We start from the raw sequence: 23,045 nt of genomic DNA, 5'->3' as shown, positions 1-23,045 counted from the left end.
ATATTCTTCTATAACGTTAATTGCGGGGCAAACAAAGAATAAAGCAAATAAGAGTTGATTGCCAGGCTCTTATTTGCCTTATTCTTTGTTTGCTTTGATTAAGTCTCAAGAGCCTGTAATTTTTTGTTAATTGCGGGTATGTTTCAGTATTATTAACCTTTTACTCGTTTATTGCAAAAAATAATATGGCGTTGAATCGCGTGATTTAATTAGCCAATCAGACAGTTTCCATCAGTGTCGCTTCTCTATCTATCTAGGACATTATCCACGTGAGGGCGGTTGCACATACCATAGAATAAATGCCGGACGCGGTCCACACGAGGAGACTCGCGTTCACGCTGCCGGTGTACTTAAGGACGCCCGTAGGGCTGACGAAGATACCGGAACCGATGATGGAACCGACGATGACGGTGACGCCGTTGAGAAGCGACATTTTCGCCTCAAGTTTGATCTCGTCGTTGGCCTTCTCGGCGGTGGGGATCGGGTCGTACGGCCCTTTCTCGCCATCTTTGATGCTCCCTGACTTCGACATTTTTCCTAAAATACCCAATAAGACATTTCTAATATATCGTGATTTGCGATGTGCGTGATTGCGTTCATTATCGTTGCGTTTGTCGCGGGATTTACATACATAAAAAAGAATTAGAATATTCACTTAAAACTAATAAATTCAAATTAACAATTATTGTTTCGTATACGAGGGGTGTCTCAGAAACCTCCAAAGCTCTCATGAAGACAGTACGGATTGAAGAGAACATAAAAGTTCTATACCATTTAGTGATATTCGCAGTATTTATTGAGAAATTAATTAAAGAAGATTTGTGAATGATCACGCGAAATATGGTGGATGAGCTGTAGTGGCGACATCTGCTATCGTATGCTATATATATACATTAAGTTAAATTGAACAAAAAAGTCCGATATCATTTTCCTAATAACTTTGTAGATTTTTAGTTATTAATTAAAGAACATTAATATATTATCGTGAGTAACCTCACTCATTTCCTTTAATTAGAAGAATTTTATAAATATTGAAAATTTTTACAGTTATTATTTTATTTAAATATTGCAATATCGTAAATATTGCAATATCGTAAAAAGTATGACATAATTATTTTTGTGATAATATCTTCTCCCAATATCTAACAACGTTATGTTATCAATTCAATATTTTATACTTTCCGTTGACGGAAAGTATTTTTGAATAATAAAAGCAAATTTTTCTTTGTTGAGTCACATAAAATATATTCGTGCAAATAACTTATGTTCGTTTAACACTGTGTAATCTCATTTAAAGGTTAACGTGTGAAAAATACAGATATTTTCCGAATAAGAATGTTCCTTTTTTCTGTGTATGAATCGGGAAGCAGTTATAAGCGTGTTGAGGTTTGCTTACACATGTTGCACGGAGGATTGCATAATAGTCTTAACACACAGCGAGTATGATTGTTAACCAATTGAAAATCGTATACAATACGAGTGGTAAGTTTATTATGCCGGCCTCCATGAAGCTACGCGATATGATACCCTTATGTAACAAATTGTCAACCCTTCTACGTATGATTATCCCCCCGCTGTTGGCAGAGTAAATTGATGATTACATTGAAGCGATTACATTCAGTCAGATCACGCAACGGTCACGTTTTTCTCCACGAAATCCATCCTCTCTTTTGCGTCAGTTTTTTTTTAAGTTTGCGTGTAATCTCATTTTGTAAACTCTTAAAAAAATTACTACACAGAAAAGAGGACACACACACACATACATTCTTGCTTGGAAAATATATTTTTTACATGTCAAGCTTCAAATGAAATTAAAGCGTTATTTTAATTGGAATCCCAAGTAATTTTACTCTTTAGTTATTTTAGATAAAAGTTAACTGTTTGAAAAAAAACTGTAGTAAATTTCTGTCACGATAAATTAACGAATTAACGGCTTAGCTTGAAATGACCACATTGATAAAGATCTTCTTTCAATAGAGAAAAGTTCCATTGGAATATCCACTTTTCATTCAAATGAAAATATTTACTTTTGATTCAACGAAAGATACATCGCGAAGACTAGGTTCGTGTTTGCCAATGCATATCTCGAGCGCATAGCATGGTGTTTGGAAATTAACAGAAGTATTTGCAACAAGACTGTTTCATTAGAATAAAGAAAATGCTGTTTACGAGTGGTGTCTATCTACACTGAGAGAAAAATATAGTTGCTTTCGGCGTCAACTATACTCCTTTGTGATTTTAACCATAAAAATAGTTAGGAAAACTATTGTTTTAGTAAGTGTTATTAGAAAGATGGTTCTTTTAATTACTTTTCTGGTTAAGATCACAAAAATGTATAGTTGACGCCAAAAGCAACTATATTTTTCTCTCAGTATCTGAGGCATAAGGCACAGCGAATTTATCACCGTGTCTTCGCCTTTTTCCACGGCCGGCCGCGAGTAATTCGATGAGAGAGCGAGGCACATGTATAAATCCGCGATTCCGCGCTTGGACTTGGCGTTTTCTCTCAAAGGACCTTCCATCCTTATCCTGAATAATTCATCCGACACGAACGAACCACTTTTACTTTATAACTAGCAACGTCGATTTATCGTATAGTTATCCGGAGAAATGGGATCGATATGTTACGGGAACGTACGCGAGGATACGCGGAGGATGTTGCGTGGGCGGCCGCGTTTGCTCCAATTCTTTCGCACGAGGGAACTCGTAGGGTTTCGCGATACCTTCTTATTCGTCAGCAACAGGTTTATCTTGCAGGAAATTCACCGGTCCTTGCTGTCGCTATCAAATGCGCGAGCGATTGCAGGTCGTCGAAATGAAATGGTTATCAAACGTCAAAGTCTATGAAGATATTCGTGACTCGTGCACAAAACAACTCCAAGAAGAAAATCACGCTATTAAAGAAGAGAGCAATTGGCAACTTTTTACGTAATAATGTTCATATTAGTGCACATATATTGATAGGCCAAACAATACGAATTGCAAAAATTGTTGTTGCACCATCACTACTTTTATCTTTATAGGCAATTATTTTATTTTATAATAAAAAATAATACAATAGCTTTCCAAAAGTGAGAAATTGTATAATAATATATGTATAGGAGCCATAAGATTTGAAAAAGAGATATTAAAAGATAGAGGAGAGTCTATTAAAGAAACGTTTGAGGAAAAAGAAGAAAAGAAAGTGGATGGATATGTATGGAAAAGAAAGAGAGAAATATTATAATTTTCTATTCCTATTAAGGAATGCGTGGGATAATAGCATTAAGTGTATTAAGAAATGAAAAAAGGAATTTATAGTCGGAAATGATAGATAGAAAAAGAAATGATCAGAAACAATGGGAGGATGGTAGAATTTCAGTAGTGATATAACAAATTATATAAGGAGAGAGGAGTAGTAGAAGGAGGATCCAGATATATGAATAATAGGTATTTGGGTAATTTAAAGATAGGAGATGGAATAGAGGCGTTGGTTAAATTGAGATGCGGAAATATAGAAGAGTTAAACAAATGAATAGAAGAGGAAGGAAAGAGAGAATTGTATGTTTTATGGGATAAGATAGAATAATATGAAACATTTTGTGGAAAAATTTACGAAAGTTAAAGATGTGTTTGTAGAATCGCAAAGAAATACAGAGGAGATAAGGAATAAGTTATGGGATAATTGGTTAGAATAAAAGGAAGAATTTTGAGAAAACTATGGAAAAAAAAGAAAAGGAAATGATGAAGTTTAAGAGGAGGATAGTGGGATAGTATAAAAGGTAAAAGTATTCTATGATACGATATTCTAAAAAAGGTATTCTAAAATACGATATTTCATCAAGTAATGAAATTATTTGGAATTTTATTTATGACGATTGATTAATTTTAATTATTGATTCTTTATTTGTTTATTTTACTCTAAGAAATTTAATTAATTTATGCGCGCTGCGACTTATTTAGCAGTGATGGACATATCATCGTCCAACTTCACTTGTATTCATTGATTGAAGATTGCAAAAACTTATCAATGATGCAAAGAATCTTAATTTTGCATACAGAGAAAAATATTATATCATTTTACTGCTAAGAAAAGAATTGCTCAGTTTACTTTCTTTCTTTGAAATAAAGGTTGCTTTTAGCAAAAAAATATGTTGTACATAATAGTCTTCGAATATATTCATTACAAACTTTAGGAATGTCTATTATTAGGAATGTCTATTATTATGTATTCAAAAGAAGAATTTATTCTTTTTATTTTCAAGATAAGAATTTATTATCAAGGATATCATAAAATCTTATGATTCGACTCTATATAGTAACCCAAGGAGCGCATTGGCGCTCCTAAGGAAGCAAACCGAATATTTACTTCAATTGAATATTTTTTATTGAAATGCTAAATATGCTAAACTTACTAAAATCTAGAATGTATCTTGAATAAATTTGATACTCGTGATGAACTTATGAGAGATTTGCAGATATATAAACTTAGAAAATACTTGAAACATTTATTTGAATGCAGAATTAATTTTTCTATGTGCAGAAATTACGCAAAGTAAAGAAACAAATTAACACAGAGGCTTTCACTATTCTTCTTTGTATAATAAAATAATAGACAAAAATGTGAAACTGACAAAATTGCTTACATTCGTCACGCGTTATACAAGAAATGTAAACATAAACAAAATCTGACAAAATATGTTATTTTTATTACTCTTTAATGTTTAAAAGATGAAAAAGTAACAAAGTGATCGAATAAGAAATGTAAACATAATACATAAATATATGCCGTTAGGATAAGAATTGTTTTCTTTGTTCTTTATCCAGAATTTTAGCATTATCCCAATTAAAATTGTAATCCTTTGTAGTTTGTGATTCGTGATAAAAAATCATTGTGATATGTTGCGATGAATGTGTGAATAAAGTTCACTTATCTTTGTCTTTAATTTTTTAATAACTTATCCCACATATATGAAGCATTGTAATTTAAACAAAAAATTTTTATAAACATTGCAATATGAATCTTTAGAAACATTATTCTTATAAACTATAATAAATTGTAATAGTCTATTTAAGCACGCATAACTGAAAATTTTATCAATTTTGTTAAAACCTTCAGAATTTTTTGTCGATCTAATTAAAACCTAGAAAGATTTGAAACTTTCCGGTAAATTTCGCGATTAATGTAAGAATTCTAGTGGATCTGCGCTTATCTAGGCATATCATTGTTTTCTCGTCACGAAAAGAAGCAGTTTTTGTATTAAATTGTAACTGGCGACGAAAAATGAATCTACTATGATAAACCTAAGTGTAAAAAATTGTGGGTAAATCTAGGTTAACTATTGACATCGATTCCAAAATGCAACATCCATGGAAGTAAGTTTTTGTTATACATTTGATGGATATGAAAGGCGTGCATTATGAGCTGCTGAAATCGAATCAGTCACTGCCGAACGTTATCAACAACAATTAATCGATTTAAACCAGTGCTTTGAACCAGAAACATCCAATATAATAGCTTAAAGAAAATGCAAAGTAATTTTGTCGCACGACAATGCTCGATCACACTTTGCAAGAGTAGTTAAAAATACGTTGTCGACATTTCAGTCTTACTACACGCCACACGTATTCACCAGAGTGCTTTTTCAGCTTATCATTTATTTCGATTGATGCAACACGGCCTTGCTGACTAGTACTTCAAAACATATGAAAAAATGACTAAACGAGTGGATTGCTTCGAAGTTATTAATGAGGAAAACATAACACAATTCGAATTACCAAATCGAAGCCGAAGTCGTTGCCGAAGAAAGAGTAAACTTATAATCGCGTGCTATGCACAACTCTCTGCCACTCTCGTTCAGCTGTAATCAACGTCACGTCGCGAACGCGGCTGCGAGACTGATGGACGGAAAAAGTTGCGCTTTTGAAGCGCGTGACGAAATCAGCGGGATTCCGTCGCTATCACGCGGTTTATCGGGTCAGATGATCCACTCGTCACCCGGGCCAATCGCAATCATCGACACGCACCTTGTTGTCACTAAACGAAACTTGTCACTCGCGTCCTCCGAAGGTGACAAACCCGTTCCCGGCTACACGCGTGCACGCTAGACCTTTTCGCGAAAGGTCGAGACGCGTGCGATTTACGTCAGACTCGTCCGATTTGCCGATCGATCGGCGAGCCTGCGCCGCGCCGAGCCAATGCCGTTTCGCCTCGCCGACTGCGCGGGACACAGATCACGGGACTCGATTCTCTCACCTGCCCGTCGTACTCGGACAAGTTCCCCGGCGAGAGCCAAGTTCCGTTTCGAGGAGAGTTTTGAGAGTCTTGCCGTACTCGTTGCGCGACACACTTCCTTTGAGAATGTCGCATTGTCGAGTCCAATCGCCCCTTAATCGCATTCGTTACGAGCAACTTGTTCCCAGGCGCTTGGATAGACAGTTACTTTTTGAAAGTAACTCATTATACGCGCATTGCACACATAATAATTGCACCAGAGAAAAAGTGTTCAGGCCATTTTCACTCTCGACTACATCTAGTTGCAAAGCCGATTAGACGCAATGAAGTTGGGAATTTATCAATCTGTTGCAACTTTATTCGAGTAAAAAATGTGCAAACTGATTTGCAGTCGACTTAGTTACAAAATGACTTGAACATAATAAATTTTGAAGTCCATCAGATTGTCAAAATTAAAATTAATTATTGACGGTTTGCACAATAATTATATTATTAATTATTATTACTGAGTTATATTATTGACCACGCGCTATGTTATTAATTTATTCATTATATTATTAACAAATCATTGCATATTTAGTTACAAAACAGTTTAGACGTAATGAAGCCATGAGTTCATCACACTGAGAGAAAAAAATAGTTGGAATAACTATAATCTCACTATATTTTATAGTTCGTTTTGGCCTCAAACATATATTTATAGTTCATCTAAACATGAAGATATAGTAGAATGAACATAGATTTATAGTCACCATCTTATTACTCTATATATATGGTAAAACACCTTTTGGGAATATAGTTACATGTACCTATATTTGCCAAATATTCCAATTGTATTGACTATATAAAATAGTTAATTTCTCTTACCATTCAATATTTGCCACCTTACCATATTTTTTATTTTAAATAATTATAATTCTTGGTAAAAATTTTACACGGGTCAGTTATACTATACTTATATTGTAAATATTACAAATATTATGGTAACATTTACTATAAAAATTATATTCCTAACTATAATATTTTTACTATGCCATTATAGTTCCAAATATCATACATTTTTCTCTCAGTGCAGATTGTCAACATTTGCAGTGATTATCGACACGAACTTGTGCAATAATAATATAATTTTAATAATACAATAAATAATAATGATTCACATAATATAATTGCTGCGCAAGCTCGTCGGTAAATGACTCTCAATTATGACAGTTTGAGTTTTCTACTTCATTGTTACTGTTGTTAACAGTTATTAATAAAGAAACGCAGCGCAGTTACCAAGTTGTTGCCGAAGAAAAAGTAACCGTAACGGTAAATCACAAGCAACGCGTTACTTCCCAATCCCGCTCATTTCGCCACTTGAGAACTTCGATCTCTCTCACGTTTCTTCATTTTCACTCCGATAACGAGGGCGAAGATTAATCTCGCGCTCACGTATACTGTTCTGCAAGTCTTTATCAACGTCATTAATAATAAGTTAACAGGTTAGCTGACATTGTAACAGTATAGCTAATGTTGCGCTATCGATAGAGTGTGCTCTCGCTGTACAAAGGAAAAAGGACATTCTCGTTTGGAAAATATCTTTATTTTTGACATGTAATCTTTAAATAAGATTATACGAAGACAAGTTTGTAGAAATATATTTTATATGATTTTATACGAAAAAAGTCTGTGTTCTTATTATTCAAAAATAATTTTATTTTTAATAACATTAAAATAGGATTGTAAGTACATAGGAATATTGATTAAAACTGCTCGTTACTTAGAATTTTTCAAATTTTTAAAGTTGTTGAAAGTGGTCTATTTTTTAAGTTTTTTATTTATCAATATTATAAAAGAGAAAAGAAGAGAAGAAGAAGAAGAAGAAGAAGAAGAGAGAGAGAGAGAGAGAGAGAGAGAGAGAGAGAGAGAGAGAAGATATACTGTCTTATATAATTATATTTTTAATTTCATAATCTTATACCATTCTCCTCCTCTCTCCCCCCCGCATCTTACCAAAGAAACTCTCTTTACCTTTTCGCTATTAATAATAATTTTAATAATTTTTCTTCGTTGAAGAAAGAAATCGTACAAGATATATTCTTATATACAACTTGTTTTCTTATAACACTACGTAATCTCACATTTGAGGATTAACATGTGAAAAATAAAGATATCTTCCAAACAAAACTGTCCTCTGTGTAGAGATGCGCGATATCGTTTGCACTTGTCAGCGCTTCCTTCGAGATCAATGCCCTCCTCATCGACGTCGTTTCTTCAACGCCACGATCAACGTGGAGCAATTGCCATAGGGACAATTTGTTGAAACAAATCCAGCACGTGGTAGCGCAGATCTTTAATCGCGCACGGCGTGTGTGGTTCCGGTCAAGATATAATATGTCTAGTATCAAGTGTCGTGACTCTCTCGTGTTACAGACTAAACAACCTTGTAACATATCACGCGTACTCCATTTCGTCGCACCTTTCCCGTCAACGTCGCCCGATGTTGACGTTGATTCGCTTCCATGCTGCCCAACAAATTTGCGCGCTTTTTGATGTATCGTCGACGGCAATCGTTGGATCGACCAGATAAATTCGGAAAGATAACTTTTTCGGTAAAAGAAAAATAGAGAGAGAAGGGAGGAGAGAAGGGGGGAGAGCGAGAGAGAGAGAGGGGGAGGAGAGGGAGAGAGAAAGAGATGCATGGAAGATTATTAAATTAAAAATATAATTATGTAAAACGGTATTTTTAAAGTTCGATCTACAATGTATTCTTTACTTCCTGTTTTTGTTCTGTCTTTTTCTAGCTTAAGCCTTAAGGTCTGAGTTAGAAAGGGATAAAAAAAAAGAAACAGGAAACAAAGAACACATTGTAGATTAAGCTTTAAGCCAGAAAAAGACAGAACAAGAAACAGAAAGCAAAGAGCGTATTGTATATTAGACTTTATAGTATTAAAAAATAAAAAAATTTAAAAAGGTAGTCCACCTCGTCAAAAATTTCAAAAACCCTAAGTGATAATAAATAATTTTGAATAAATATTCTGATGTTTTTTCTTATACTCTTAGAATCATATTCTAATATTTAACGATATTAGATGTGTGAAAGTACGAAAACCTGATTAAGTCAATAATCATACTTCTTTTATTATTTATCTTACTATAGTTATACAGTTACTTTATCTATCTAGTTTGTCTTCTTTGCGTCAATTTCGAATATCGTCAGAATACTAGGATAGAATCGTAGGAATCGTAGTACATAGGAATATTGATACAAAATTATTTCATATTTCATATTATTTTCTTTTTAAGTTTTTTTCAGATTTTTGAAGGCGATTTATTTCTTTTAAAACATTTTTTATTTCGTACTTTCTGACTATTTACTGAAAGTTTGTTTTTGAAGTCAATCAAAAGTACAAGTTTCGTCTTGTATCTTAAAACGTTCTTGGATTTTCACGAAAATAATGGATTTATCTAATTTACAAACCATCTGGACAAATCCGCGTAATGACGTTAATTTAAGAATCACGTAGATAACACTGAACAAGTTACGAAAAATTTGATCTCGATATCTGTAACGGTTTTTGAATTACGAGGCAACATGTAAACAAACAAACATACAAACATACAGGATAAACATACAACTTTGAAGTCGGTTAAAGACATATATGAGACATGAGACTATATCAGTGCTTGGAAATTCATATTTACGAAATATAAAGTTTATTCAGAAATAAATGTTATTTTATATATAATTCTAAAGAAATAATAATTCTAAGTCATAAAATAGAAGAGGATTACTGCAATAAACCCTAAATCTCACTCGTGATTTTTCGCCGAGATTTGAGAGGGAGAAGGAGGGGGACAAGAAGAAGAAGAAGAAGAGAGAGAGAGAGAGAGAGAGAGAGAGAGAGACAGAGACAGAGAGAGAGAGAGAGAGAGACAGAGAGAGAGAGAGAGACAGAGAGAGAGAGAGAGACAGAGAGACAGAGAGAGAGACAGAGAGACAGAGAGACAGAGAGAGGGAACATAATTTGTCATCAAAATGTGAGTATTTCGATATAGTAAGACTGGCTAAAGAAATAATAATTCTAAGTCATAAAATAGAAGCGGATTTCGATTCTACCACGAACGTTTCACTATGAAGAAGCTCGTGAACGTAGAACCCCCTTAATTCCGAGTCTTAATGCGTCAGTCTAGCAATCGTAGTGCTTCAGCTGCTCGCTGCAACGCAGCAATGCACACATTCGCGTCCGCGTATACGTACGTGTCGTTTCTTATTCGCGTGTCTGCCGTGAACACATTCGAAGGGGCTTTGTTCAAGCCTTACATATATTATCTAGGACCCCACCCTCTTTTTATTTCTCCCCTCTACCCTCCTTTTCGAATACCGGTCCCTAATACCTGCCACTTCGGCCAACCCGTCGAAAAAGCATTCCACGAAGCCTCCATCTCCGTAGATTCGCCGAGTGTAACGGATTTTCGTGTGTGATTTACTCCTTATTCGTGTATTGCACATCCTTTTTCTTCCCAACGTGTATTATTTTTTATTTTATTTCATTTTCTATTTTATTTTTCATTTTATTTTTTATTTTCTATTTTATTTCATTTTTATTAATTTTAATTTATTTTTCTAGCGTAATCATATGTCAACTCATTTTTAATTTATAGAATTTGAACGAAGACCAGATAAGGCAAGTAAGCCAAAAATATTCAAAAGTAATTAAAATAAGAGCCAAAATATTCTAATTATAGGAGGATAATAATTTTTGACAGTGCTAATTCACGCACACTGTGAAGATTTTTCTGGATCTATACACTGTGTGAAAAATATTCAAGTGAATTGTTGATTCTCTAATTTATTTCCAGTTTATTGATCTTAATTTATTTCTGAATTTGTTACATAGTATACGACTTGTAAATCGAGTTTTGCACAATTACTACAATTACAATTTATCGCTACGCAATTGTTTTCATCTTTTTTTACTTTTTTTTCAATTTATCCCACGTCCTTACAATTTTATAACTCCATCTGAGAAGTTGAAATTCGCGTCTCGCGAAATCTGAGATCTCTTTACCCTCCCCTCTCGGCGAGTAGAATATTATCGTAACAGCATTATTGTTACGAGTGAAACGCGTGTACGAGTCACGAGGATGCTTCGTTAGCAATTCCGAGCAATTCAGCTAAAGTCGCGATGGTGCCCATGAAAGCCCAGCCGAATGTTGCATCACTTCTTATCGATCCTGAAGCGACCTCCGCAGCTGGCGCGTTTGTCCGCCAACGAACTGTGCTTAAACCCACCTGCGGAAAGAGCAAAGACACGGCCAGGCGCCATCGATTACCTTTCGCGAAAAACGACGCCTTGTCGTCGTTCCTCCGACGCGGGAATGACAAATCACCGTGTTTTTCCCCCTCATTCGTTAATTCACTTCCAACTCGTGCGACCGGCCGTACGTACATTTGCGAAATTCACTGCTAAATGTCCATCGCGGAAGTGTCGATCGCTTATTTCATCCAGTGCGTCGCGAAATCGACAATTCGCCCTTTCAAGGGAGTATTCCCTTTTGACAGGTCGCAAAAAAGATCTCTCCGGAATTTCTTGATCAAATAAAGTCAAACCTTGCATATTTTTTTAATTTTATTTGAAGAATATATTTGCATTGTTTAACTGACAAAAAGCTCTTATGCTGTATCCTGGTTACTAAGAGTTTGCAAAAAGAAACGTAATTTTGGCTCTTTTAAATATCTGAAACGCGAAAACCAAAGATTTTCTTATGCAGAAAAAGTATGGCTATTGTCTAAATTAGAACTAAACCAATGTTAATTCTAGACAATTTTCTAGACAATTTTCTAGACATTCTAGACAAAATAGCGATCCTTGTACTACAAAATTTTAATTTTTCCTTAAAGTGTTGTTAGCGTTTTATTAAATAGAAAAGAAAAAACTAATAAATATATAATGTTTGTTTTAATTCAGACGAGAGAGATATAGCCACACTTCTCCTAAATAAAATAATTTTTTTACTTTTACGTTTCAGATATCTAAGAGAGCCATAATCAACTTACACCGTCCGTAGGCATTTTTTTTGCGAACTCTGCTAGAGTGATCAAGATATAACATATGAAAGAAGAGCGTCTTTGTTACTTAAACGATAAAAGCATATCCTTAAAATAAGGTTAAAAAAATATGAAAAGTTTAACATTATCTTGACTTTTTCGTTTCCCTGTATGGGAAACTCCGGGAAAATATCGTTTTTGCGATCTTTTAAGCCAGAAAACCCCTTTAACGGCGAAACAGCAAATGGCTAACGACGGCAGCGTGGGCGATCCTCTGCGTAGAGGAAAATTACGGGCGCTAAGCGCGCGAGCGAATAATTTAATGAGCGGGATCAAGCGCACGTGAGCGCGAGACGCGCACGCTTCCGGCTGTCGGCGGCGCGCTCCACCGCTCTCAAGAGGCATCATCGGCGGAGAGTGCTCGAGAGCACGACACTCGCGCTCTCACGAATTCAACCGATGGCGAAAGGGCCAGTTTCCCAACGCGAGCGGCGCCGGAGGGCGAAGCGTGGCGGCCGACGAGAAAATCAATAGGCCACGTGGGTCGCCGACCGGGTTTCCCGAACCCAGTTTTCGTTCCCGCTTCCTCCTCACCGGCTAATGCCGCAGGATCACGCGGTTACGTGGCGAATCGACCAAATAGAACACCCGTTATGCCTGAGTGTATCTATGGCGCGGCCGGATAAGATATCCGCGGTTGGACACGCGAATCGAATGGCTGGAAGACGCGGAAGTGCTTTTCGATTATCTTGGGAAATTCCCCAATAACCGCAAGTACGTTGCCGTACGCAGAGGAAAAATATTTGAAAATTTAGCTATAGGATATAGTGTATTTTGTTTTTTAAAATGCATGTTTTTGGGAGCAAAGTTTATTTTTTTAAATAAACTTTATATCTCACTGTGCACTGGAAAAAATAATTGTAAATTTATTTGTGAAGCATAAGGTTTATTTCTGTAAAACAAAATTTATTTCTTTTATAAAGTAAAGTTTGTTTCTGTGAATAAATTTTATATTCCACAAATAAATTTTTTTTCAAAAATTTTCTGAAAAATTTATTTGTGAAAAACAAAATTTATTTCGGTAAAATCAAATTTATTTCTATGAAGTCAAGTTTATTTGTGTGAATAAACTTTATGTTCCAGACAAATAAACTTTCTTCAGCGCACACTAAATAAAATATTTTAGAATTTATTTAAGTAAAATTGGAAATTTTATTCCCAAGAATTCGTGGTTATTTGCGGAGAATGAACTCGAGAGTTTTCCGGAAATAAATTCTTTTTTATAAAGATAAATTTTATATCTCATAAATAAATTTTCAAGTACTTTTTCTCAATGCACGCGATCGGGTAGTGATTCGCGCCGCGGTCATTTCCCGTCGTCTTGCGCAGTAAAATGATTTTCCCGTTTTGATTTGTAATTTATGTGATTTCTCGGGCTCCGAGAGCGAGAGAAACACTAACTATGCGGAGGTTTTCAACGTCGGAGCGTCCGTATTCGTGAAAGAATGAGCAATTTCCGGTGTATAATCGAACTGAGTTGAGACTCTTTGCGATAACGTAGACGAACTGACCCTTTCGTGCAGCAGATAGTAAATGTTTAGCTACGAAGCTCTTAACTACGAAGTTCATTATTTATAAAGTACGATCGATATTAAGATACACATTATTACACTCGTCGAACTTATCGTAGTGTGCTGTAATGTGTCGCGTTATCAGCACATTCACTTTGGAAATAAGAAACTCCTGCGAGAAACAACTCATAAATAATAACTGTATATTCAGTAATAAATCTCTCTTATTCAACTATCAACAATCAACCGAAACGAAAGCTTTTCTTTGGCATCAGCTTACAAAAATCACCGGGGATTGACTCAAGGTATATGGAGAAAATGTAATAAAAATTGCAACAAAATTTATGCAATTCGTGGATAGAATTATGACGGAATTTAACTATACATCCGTTTAAAAATGTAACCCACATTTAACTTTCTACTACAAGATTATCGCAATCACTTGAATATTTATCGTTTATTTTTATACGGCATATCGTAAAATTCATTATTTCTATGGTAATTTATACTAAAATTTCAATATTATGATACTGAAATATATTGTCTGGCTTTACAAAGAACATTGTAAAAAGAAATATAATTTTAACGTAGTGTAATGATTTTTACTACACTATTTTCTCCGTACTGAAATATATTGTCCGGCTTTACAAAAAACATTGTAAAAAGAAATATAATTTTAACGTAGTGTAATGATTTTTACTACACTATTTTCTCCGTACTGAAATATATTGTCCGGCTTTACAAAAAACATTGTAAAAAGAAATATAATTTTAACGTAGTGTAATGATTTTTACTACACTATTTTCTCCGTACTGAAATATATTGTCCGGCTTTACAAAAAACATTGTAAAAAGAAATATAATTTTAACGTAGTGTAATGATTTTTACTACACTATTATCTCCGTGTGTATGTCATTAAATTGTATCCGCGCTAAAATTACTATTCACTTAACATGTTCGAAGTAGACATTTTTATTTTTGTCTTCAAGTCATCGGCATAATCCCTTTACATAAATGCAAATTTGAAAAATTGTTTTGAGTGAAATTCCACTCGAAAAATAAAGCCAACCTTTCTTCCGTATATAGAGAAAATTCTTCCATTCTCGAATCGTCGAATAAATATTTTGAACAATGAATATATTAAAAAATGAATTTGATATGTTTCATAGGAACAGAATTAGTCTAATTGATTGCAATATTTATCCTTATTGATTAAGAATCTTCGTATGAAATACACATTTGCACACACATTCGCTTTTACGATTTCGAGTAGTGGTATTTTCATTATCGTTTCGAGTGAGGTTTTTATTTAAGAGTGATTTTCTCCAAACTGCAATTAATATAATCGACGATTAACTGGACGAATTACCAATAGTAGTTTCTAACAAAGTAATTTGCCACTTGACAATAACAACAAATTAAAATTTTTGTCTATGTTATTAAAAAGCAATTATTATATCAGTGATATCAATTTTAAGTACAAATAAAAAAAGTTACAAGGAGAGAGCACAAAAATCTCCTATTCATTTTAACAATAAACTGTTTTTCACGTTGGCAATTTTATCAACTAAATTAATTGACGATTACATAAAAAAAAAGATTGATTGAATTAGGAAATAGAAAAAAAAACTTTTACTTTCAAATAAGTCTTAATTTTGAGTAAACTTTTAATTTCTTAATTCTTTATTGCTTTAATTTTTGTGTTGAACATATTTGGTTGAAATTGACTATCTTTTACTAAAAACTAAAAAATAATTATATATTTATATTATTCATGTACAACATACATCCTAAAAATATAACAATACCAAATACGTTACACCAATTACGAGATAAAAACAGACTATGAAGAAATAGATGTCACATATATGAGACACAATACAACCAAAGATAAAAAATTCCGTCTCCTTCAACGCATTTACTTGCATTTATTTCGTCGCGATAATTCCAAAATAAACCTTTCCTCCGTGTACACCGAAAAAAAAAGATTATGTGTGTTGTCGAAAGAAAAATTTGCTACACTGGATCGTTTGATTAAAATAGGATCAATTAAATACGACCAAAAGATTGAATTGCCGTTATGTGTGTTAATAATAATGTTGTAGCAATACATGTGACTCGATTCAAATAAAAAGCATGCATGCCAACCAAATCGTGTATACGAAATATTTCAGTCCTAAATATAAAATTAATTTTGTCAGTGTGTACTGAGAAGAAATGCTTGAAAATTTATTTGTGGAATATAAAGTTTATTTCTGCGAAATAAAATTTATTTCTGTGTGAATAAACTTTATTTCCCACAAATAAATGTTCAAGTACCTTCTTCTCACAGAGTAGCCGGTTCAAAATCTCGAGGAAGTCACCCTGAGAAATCTCAAGAGGGAGGTCTGTCTGCCCGAGCACGGCGCTATGTTTACGAGCGGTCCGTCGCAATCGCACGCGGCTGGCTTCGACTTCGTGGCCGTGCTGGAGCACCCTCTCGAAAGAACACAGCCCGCTTCAACCCCCTGTATTTCCGCGTCTGAAACCGCCCTGCCCGAGAACGCAACGCGCCCTCCGACCGCCATACTGCGCGTCCTGCGCGAGGTCGTCGTCGCCGAGACGCCGAGGCTCGCTTTCCTCGCGAATTCGGCGAAAACGTGGCGCGTGTTTCACGCACCACGCGCTCACCAACCCTCGGGCCAGCATTTCGCGACGGTGACGGGAGACTCCGCGAGACTTTTCATTCAAGATCACGTGGAGACGCGCGACTCCGCGTTCCTCTGGCCGACGCCGCGCGAATTTTCGCGCCGCGGAATCCTCACCCGTGCTCGCAGATGCGTCGCAGGCTGCTGCTGCTGCCGCTGTCGCGGATCGACCGGAGACCAGGTGTGTGCGAAGGGGTAAATTCGCAGGCGCGCGTCGCACTGTGGGGATCGATCTCAGACGCCGGCCATCGCGCGCGTCGGCCGCTTTCCACGCCGGTTCTCCTCTTGGATTCTACCACCGTCGTCGCACCACCCGCGGCGATTGGGCTCGAATATTCCCGCGTACTGCCGTGTCCCGAGAAGGGAAAGGCCTCTCGGTCAAGAATGCGATCGCGGTTTCTCGCGTACCTGCGCGAGGACGGGAGAGAGAGAAAGAGAGAGAGAGAGGGCTTCGGACGGAGCGCGAAGTCTGCACGGCGCGCTGGTCGAACTTTGAATGACGCTCGCTCTCGCTTGCTCCGCGCCGTGGATGTCGTGCGCGTACTCCGCATCGTATTTATGAGGCTATGTATGTGTGTATGCGTCTACTGCGATCGCTGTGAGAGTATGCGCGTTGGTTGCATGCGACGGGCGCAAGGGAGAACCGCGCCACCGACTCCGTGTCACCCCCCGAGTGACGTATCGAGCGGCCCATCGGCCGCCCCTGGAGCGTCGTTTTATGCGACTCTAAGGTAGGGATGTGCGATTTTGCGATACATCGCAAGCGCTGCAATTTTCTCTTCTTGAATCGCAATGCAGTTGGACCATTACCGCAAAATTGCTCTTGCAACTCAAAATCACTCGTCATTTTAGTTAAACGTTTGATTGTCATTGATATTCATTGTCATTAATATTTTAATAAAATTAATGACAATCAGTACTAATGACAATTTGATATTGGTTGTCATTAATATTTTAGTAAAAGAAGATAATAGAAAAAGTAGTCTTATTGTTTTATGAGAAAAATTTTTTCAATAAATAATTATAATGAATTAAATGTAATAACACGTTGAAAAATATTGTCAATAAGTAATTATTATTAATTAAACGCGCAATAACACATCCTTATATATATTGCAAGTTTTAATAAATCACTTTCAAAAACGTTTGAAAATTAATGATCCGGAAATTTTGTAAAATGTTTTACATTTTGCCCCGCATAGAAAACATAAAATTAAGTGATGTATTTTTAAAAAACATTATTTAACTTCATAATGCATTTTTAACTATTTTTTCACAGTGAAACATGTGTTTTTTTTATAGTGGACATTTTAAAGAATATTGAGTACGAAGAAAGAGTTGATTTATTTATTTTTAATATGTTTAATATTTATTTAAATAAATATTTTAAAGAACATTTTAAAGAATTAAAAATTTGCAGCTCCCATTATGTCAAATTCTCTTATAATTAAAAATTTCTCCAGCAATATAAAATCGCGCGCGATTTAAAATTGCATTTGCAATCGTATTTTCGATACAGATTTGATGCGATTCGATTGCATTCGTTGCAATTCTTAGAAAAGATTGCATCGCAATATACAATTTTATAAATCGCAATCGCAATTACATCCTTACTCCAAGAATGACTCTTACAGATCTCGGGTTAATGTAATAGATGTAATAGATTTAAGCCCGATTCCACCAACGTCGATTAGGCCTTGATCTGAGTTTAAGTTTTTGTTTCAAATAGTTTAAACGCGGTTTAAGGCTTGATCGACGTTGGTGAAATCGAGCCTTACAGTCGTCATGTCATAGTCGATCACTGAGATAAAGGCAAAGGGATCGCTGAGATGATGCATGGGCACGTATCTAACTCTGTATAAAAAAGAAGTACAGTAGATAAAGTATCAATGCCTGGACACATGCCTAATCCTGAACGCTTTGTTGTTTGACTCTTTAAATACGGATATTTAAACTTTCAACGTAGAGAGAATATATATTTATTGAATATATATGTATATCTTGTGTATTCGGAAATCAATCCTCGATTGGCTAGTGAAAAAAATAGAAATAGAGAAAAAAGTGTTATATACAAAAGTTACCTACATATCTACATTACTTCTCTACATAGTCGCTACTTAAATTCAGGCGCTTGTCGTATCGTGGCACCAATTTTTGCAGTGTCTCGTCAAAAGTGGCGTCACCAGAGTACTCAGCCATTGACTTCATCCATAAGCTCTTTGTTAGTTTCGAAGTTCCGAGTAGCCAGCAGGCCTTCGTCTTGGTAAAGCCTTGGTAAAAAGATGGCTCGGCGCCAATTTTGTGTTATAGGAGGGGAGAAGAGAAAAGGGAGGAAGGAAATGGTCGAAAGTCTCCTAAATCAACGAAGAGCTCGTGGATAAAGTCAACAATTGGCTGGATATCCTGGTGGCGCCGTTTTTTGACGAGACACAGCAAAAACTCTGCCGCTTTACAATAAGACTCGAATTTAGGTGGCGACTATGCAGAGAAGTAATGCAGGTAATTTTTGTATATAATAAAATATGTTTTTCTCCATTGTTGTTTGCCTTTCACCAGTTAATCAGGGATTGATTTTTGAATAGCCCTCGCGTATTTATATTTAAAGACCAAAACGATAAGAAACGATAAAGAATGTTCAGGCATTGGTACTTTTACCTTACCTGCTGTACTTTTAATATAAATCGAAATTATTCTACAGAGATAATTTTCGAACGGCAATTTATACAGAATATTGACAAAGTAATTCTGTCAATATTCGTCGATCAGTTTAATTTCATGAAAGACACACTAAATATTAATAGGGAAGAAACTCGTGGCAGAGAAAACTGGTTGCACTTGTTCGTGCGCAGTAAATGGAGAAACGACAGTGATATTTTGTCGGAGTATTTTAAGGAGAGAAAAGAGAGAGAGAGAGAGAGAGAGAGAGAGAGAGAGAGAGAGAGAGAGAAGAAAGAATATCCAGAATTATAGGTACATATTCTATAGGACTTTTACCTTATTTGCTGTAATTTTTAATATAAATGGAAATTAGTGATTTGTGTGTGTGTGTGCGTGTGTGCGTGTGCGTATATGTATGTGTGTGTGGTTATTTTCGAACGGCAATTTACATAACTAGATATTGACAGAATAATCCCGTTGATTTAATTTCGTGATAGAGTACATTAAGTATTAATAGAGAAGAAACTCGCAGCAAAGAGAGAAGGTTGGTCGTGCGGTGCAGATGAAAAATGACAATGATATTTTGTCATAGTATTTTATAAAAAGAGAGAAAAGATGGTCCAGGATTAGATACATGTCCAATTATTAGTACTTTTATATATCTTGCGTGCTGTAATTTTTAATCAATATAAATGAAAATTACTGATTCTTGTCATTTTCTACATATTTGTGTAGTCATTTTCAGACGACGATTTGTTTAGCTAGATATTGACAGAGTAATTCTGTCAATTATTGGTCGAACAGTTTAATTTTATGAAATACACATTAAGTATTAATAGAAAAACAGGTGATAGAGAGAACAGATTGGTTTGTTTGTGCGAGGTAAATGGAGAAACGACAATGATATTTTGTTGGAATATTTTAGAGAGAGAAAGAAAGAAAGAGAAAATAAAGGGGACGACTTTTATTATTGACAAGAGGAATCCTAGGTGACACGTGTTTCTTCGAAGATAAAATTTATATCTAGATTCGCGTTTCTAAGTTCGACGAATGTGATTTTCTTTGAATCCGCGAAATTTTGCGGACGATTTGATGGTTGTTCTTCTAAAACGCACGGAAACATTGAGATCTTTGCGCGATTAATAAGTGGGAATAAGAATCTTTTATGTTGAAAAAAATGTTATTATGGTTGATCTTAGGACAACGCGAAATCGTGGTTTAATGTTAACAACTGTTAACTTACAGTTAAGCAAACATTAATTTCGCAAATTGATCTCACCTTGATAGAATCTGAATGTTTTGGTCGGTTTTGAATGAGGATATCTCTATGATTATGAAAAACGTTAAAATTGGAGAAATAAGAATCTTCTGTGTCGAATTAATCTCAGGAAAATAAACAGCGAAATCGTGGTTCAACAATAATTAACTTACAGTTAAGCAAAAGTTAATTTTGCAAATTAATCTCGCCTTGATAGAATCCGGATGTTTTGGTCGGTTTTGAATGAGGATATCTCTATGATTACGAGAAACGTCAAAACTGGAGAAATAAGAATCTTCTATGCCGAAGTAATTAATTTCAGGGAAACAAACAGCGAAATCATAGTTCAACAATAATTAACTTACAGTTAAGCAAAAGTTAATTTCGCAAATTAATCTCGCCTTGATAGAATCCGGATGTTTTGGTTAGTTTTGAACGAGGATATCTCTATGATTACGAGAAACGTCAAAACTGGAGAAATAAGAATCTTCTGTGTCAAATTAATCTCAGGAAAATAGACAGCGAAATCGTGGTTCAATAATAATTAACTTACAGTTAAACGAAAGTTAATTTCGCAAATTAACGTCGCTTTGATAGAATCCGTCAATGTTTTAGTTGTTTTAAATGAGGGTATCTCTCTAAGATTATTAAAAAACGAAAGTAGACAAAAGTAGAGAAATGACTGAGTACTTGTGTACGTTTAATGAAAACGTCATCTGCCGGTCCTTGTTGTCGTTTTACGACCGCTTGTGTCTTGTTGGGGAACGAGTGCGTATTATGTGCTTATCGGCCGCGATAAAAATACATTACGCGTGTGATGCGCCGTACTGTATTGACATACGCTGTCACCGTACGTAAAAATTGCGTCACCCGACGACGTGTGAGCGCTGACCCCCGCGCAAAAATCAACTTCGTGTCGAAAACACGATGATAAAGCGTGCGATAATAGCGTTATAATGTGCAACGACAAGCGGCTTCTCCCACGATCCAGTCTAATTTTATCCGCTGGAAGATAAGTCCTTCTCCCATGGAGCAGGATGTGGACTTCTCTATTTACCGGGCTTCCTCGCAGACGAAACTTCGATCTAAATTCTACCTATGTACTTTTATTATTTATTATTTGCATGGAAAAAACATTGCGGTAAAAATTACAACAAAGCTTTCTAATCTTGGATCATACAGAATTATGATTGAAATTACTGTATATTTATTACTTACCAGTATATTACAAAATTATTTTAATTAATTGAATATTTTTTATATCGGGTAATTCGTTAAATTTCTGTAGTAATTTGCATTACACTGAGAAAAAAGATATTTAAAAATCGGTAAATATTGATTTGATGCGTAACAGTATATTTACTTGAATCTAAATTATTTTATTTAAATAGAATAAGTAATTGTACTTTCATGAAATAACGAAAGTTTTCTTAAGGTTTTAAGAAAATGTATATTTTCTTGGTTGAAAAATATTTTATATTAGTATAATATACACAAAGCGCGCGCACGCACGCACACGCGCACGGACAAAAGTGTATCCACTAATTAAATATTTTTACTATTTCTTAGATTTTTTTTCTCTCAGTGTATAATTCATTACAGCTCAATTTTACAAAAAACATTGTGGAAAGGAATATAATTTTAATGGAATTTGGACTATAATATTTTTTCCGTATACTTACACATATAGAAAAAATATTTAAGAAATAAAAAATACTTATTCAAGTCGATACTAATAACTACTTATACTAATATAAAATATTTTTTAAAGAAAGAAATATATATTTTCTTAAAATTTTAGCTTTTCGTAAAAGCTTATTTTATTTAAACAAAAGAATAAATGTAAATAAATATATTACTAATACTTACCGAATAAATATTTTATTTTTCCGGTATTTTTTCTCTCAATATGCTATATCTATTTTTATACAGAGTGTCTAACGATACACATGAAATTCTCCCGTGTATATGTAGATTAGGTCAAACTGAACAAAAAATTTCTCATTTTACAAACAACCACATAAAATTTGGAATAATTAATTAAAGAAGATAAAACACCTCCTCCCTTTATCTCCCTTAACCGTCTAATTTAATTTAATCTATATGTGTACATAAGAGTTTTATAATAATATATTATCGTTAGATACACTGCATATATTTTTTACCATCTAGGTAAAACAATCAATTATTGGCACCCTCATTATTGATTGACATTCTGTTTTTTTTGTGACCAGCATTGCAGTTAAGTTTCTTGTCTGCATTCTGTGATTCTAAAAGAGAACTTTTCAACTAAAACCGCATGAACAAGTGCTATTAGTTTCAAGAAAACCAGGTTTTTCTAAAGTGTCATTGAGGGAGACGTCACTAATTGACTGTTTATCCGTACTTATACGCATTTATGCCTATATCCCTTCACATTTCTCATTCCTCTTTGAATAGATTCCAAATAACTTTTTTTTTATTAGAAATTCATTGCGGGTCGTAAATTCGAATTCAAGATTGTTGAAGAATATCGCGCGTTTGTATATTTATTTATTCTATTTTAAATTATATTTATTTAAATATTTTTTGTATATATATTAAATTATTATTAATATATATATATATATATATATATATATAT

General features: G+C 34.7%; 1 protein-coding gene across 6 annotated transcripts in view; it reads right to left on the bottom strand.

Annotated features, from left to right (window-relative positions):
• Positions 1–17,019, bottom strand: part of LOC116846119 (large neutral amino acids transporter small subunit 1) — a 58,530-nt gene extending 41,511 nt beyond the window's left edge. For 2 of the 6 annotated variants that reach the window (XM_032819591.1, XM_032819590.1), the window contains exons 1-2: positions 16,624–16,788; positions 290–537 (exon numbers count right to left, since the gene is read on the bottom strand). In XM_032819591.1, the coding sequence (XP_032675482.1) occupies positions 290–532 (243 nt within the window). In that variant the 5' untranslated portion in view covers positions 533–537; positions 16,624–16,788. Of the gene's footprint in view, positions 1–289; positions 538–5,757; positions 6,833–16,623 lie in introns of those variants that run through there. The other 4 variants (XM_032819587.1, XM_032819586.1, XM_032819588.1 and 1 more) reach the window with 4 other exon arrangements.
• Between the last annotated feature and the right edge of the window lie 6,026 nt (positions 17,020–23,045).

The sequence above is a fragment of the Odontomachus brunneus genome, unplaced genomic scaffold, assembly GCF_010583005.1.
Source record: "Odontomachus brunneus isolate Ranch 3 - 2012 unplaced genomic scaffold, Obru_v1 Obru_scaffold_060, whole genome shotgun sequence".
Lineage (NCBI taxonomy): Eukaryota > Metazoa > Arthropoda > Insecta > Hymenoptera > Formicidae > Odontomachus > Odontomachus brunneus.
This window is presented reverse-complemented; position numbering and strand designations above follow the sequence as displayed.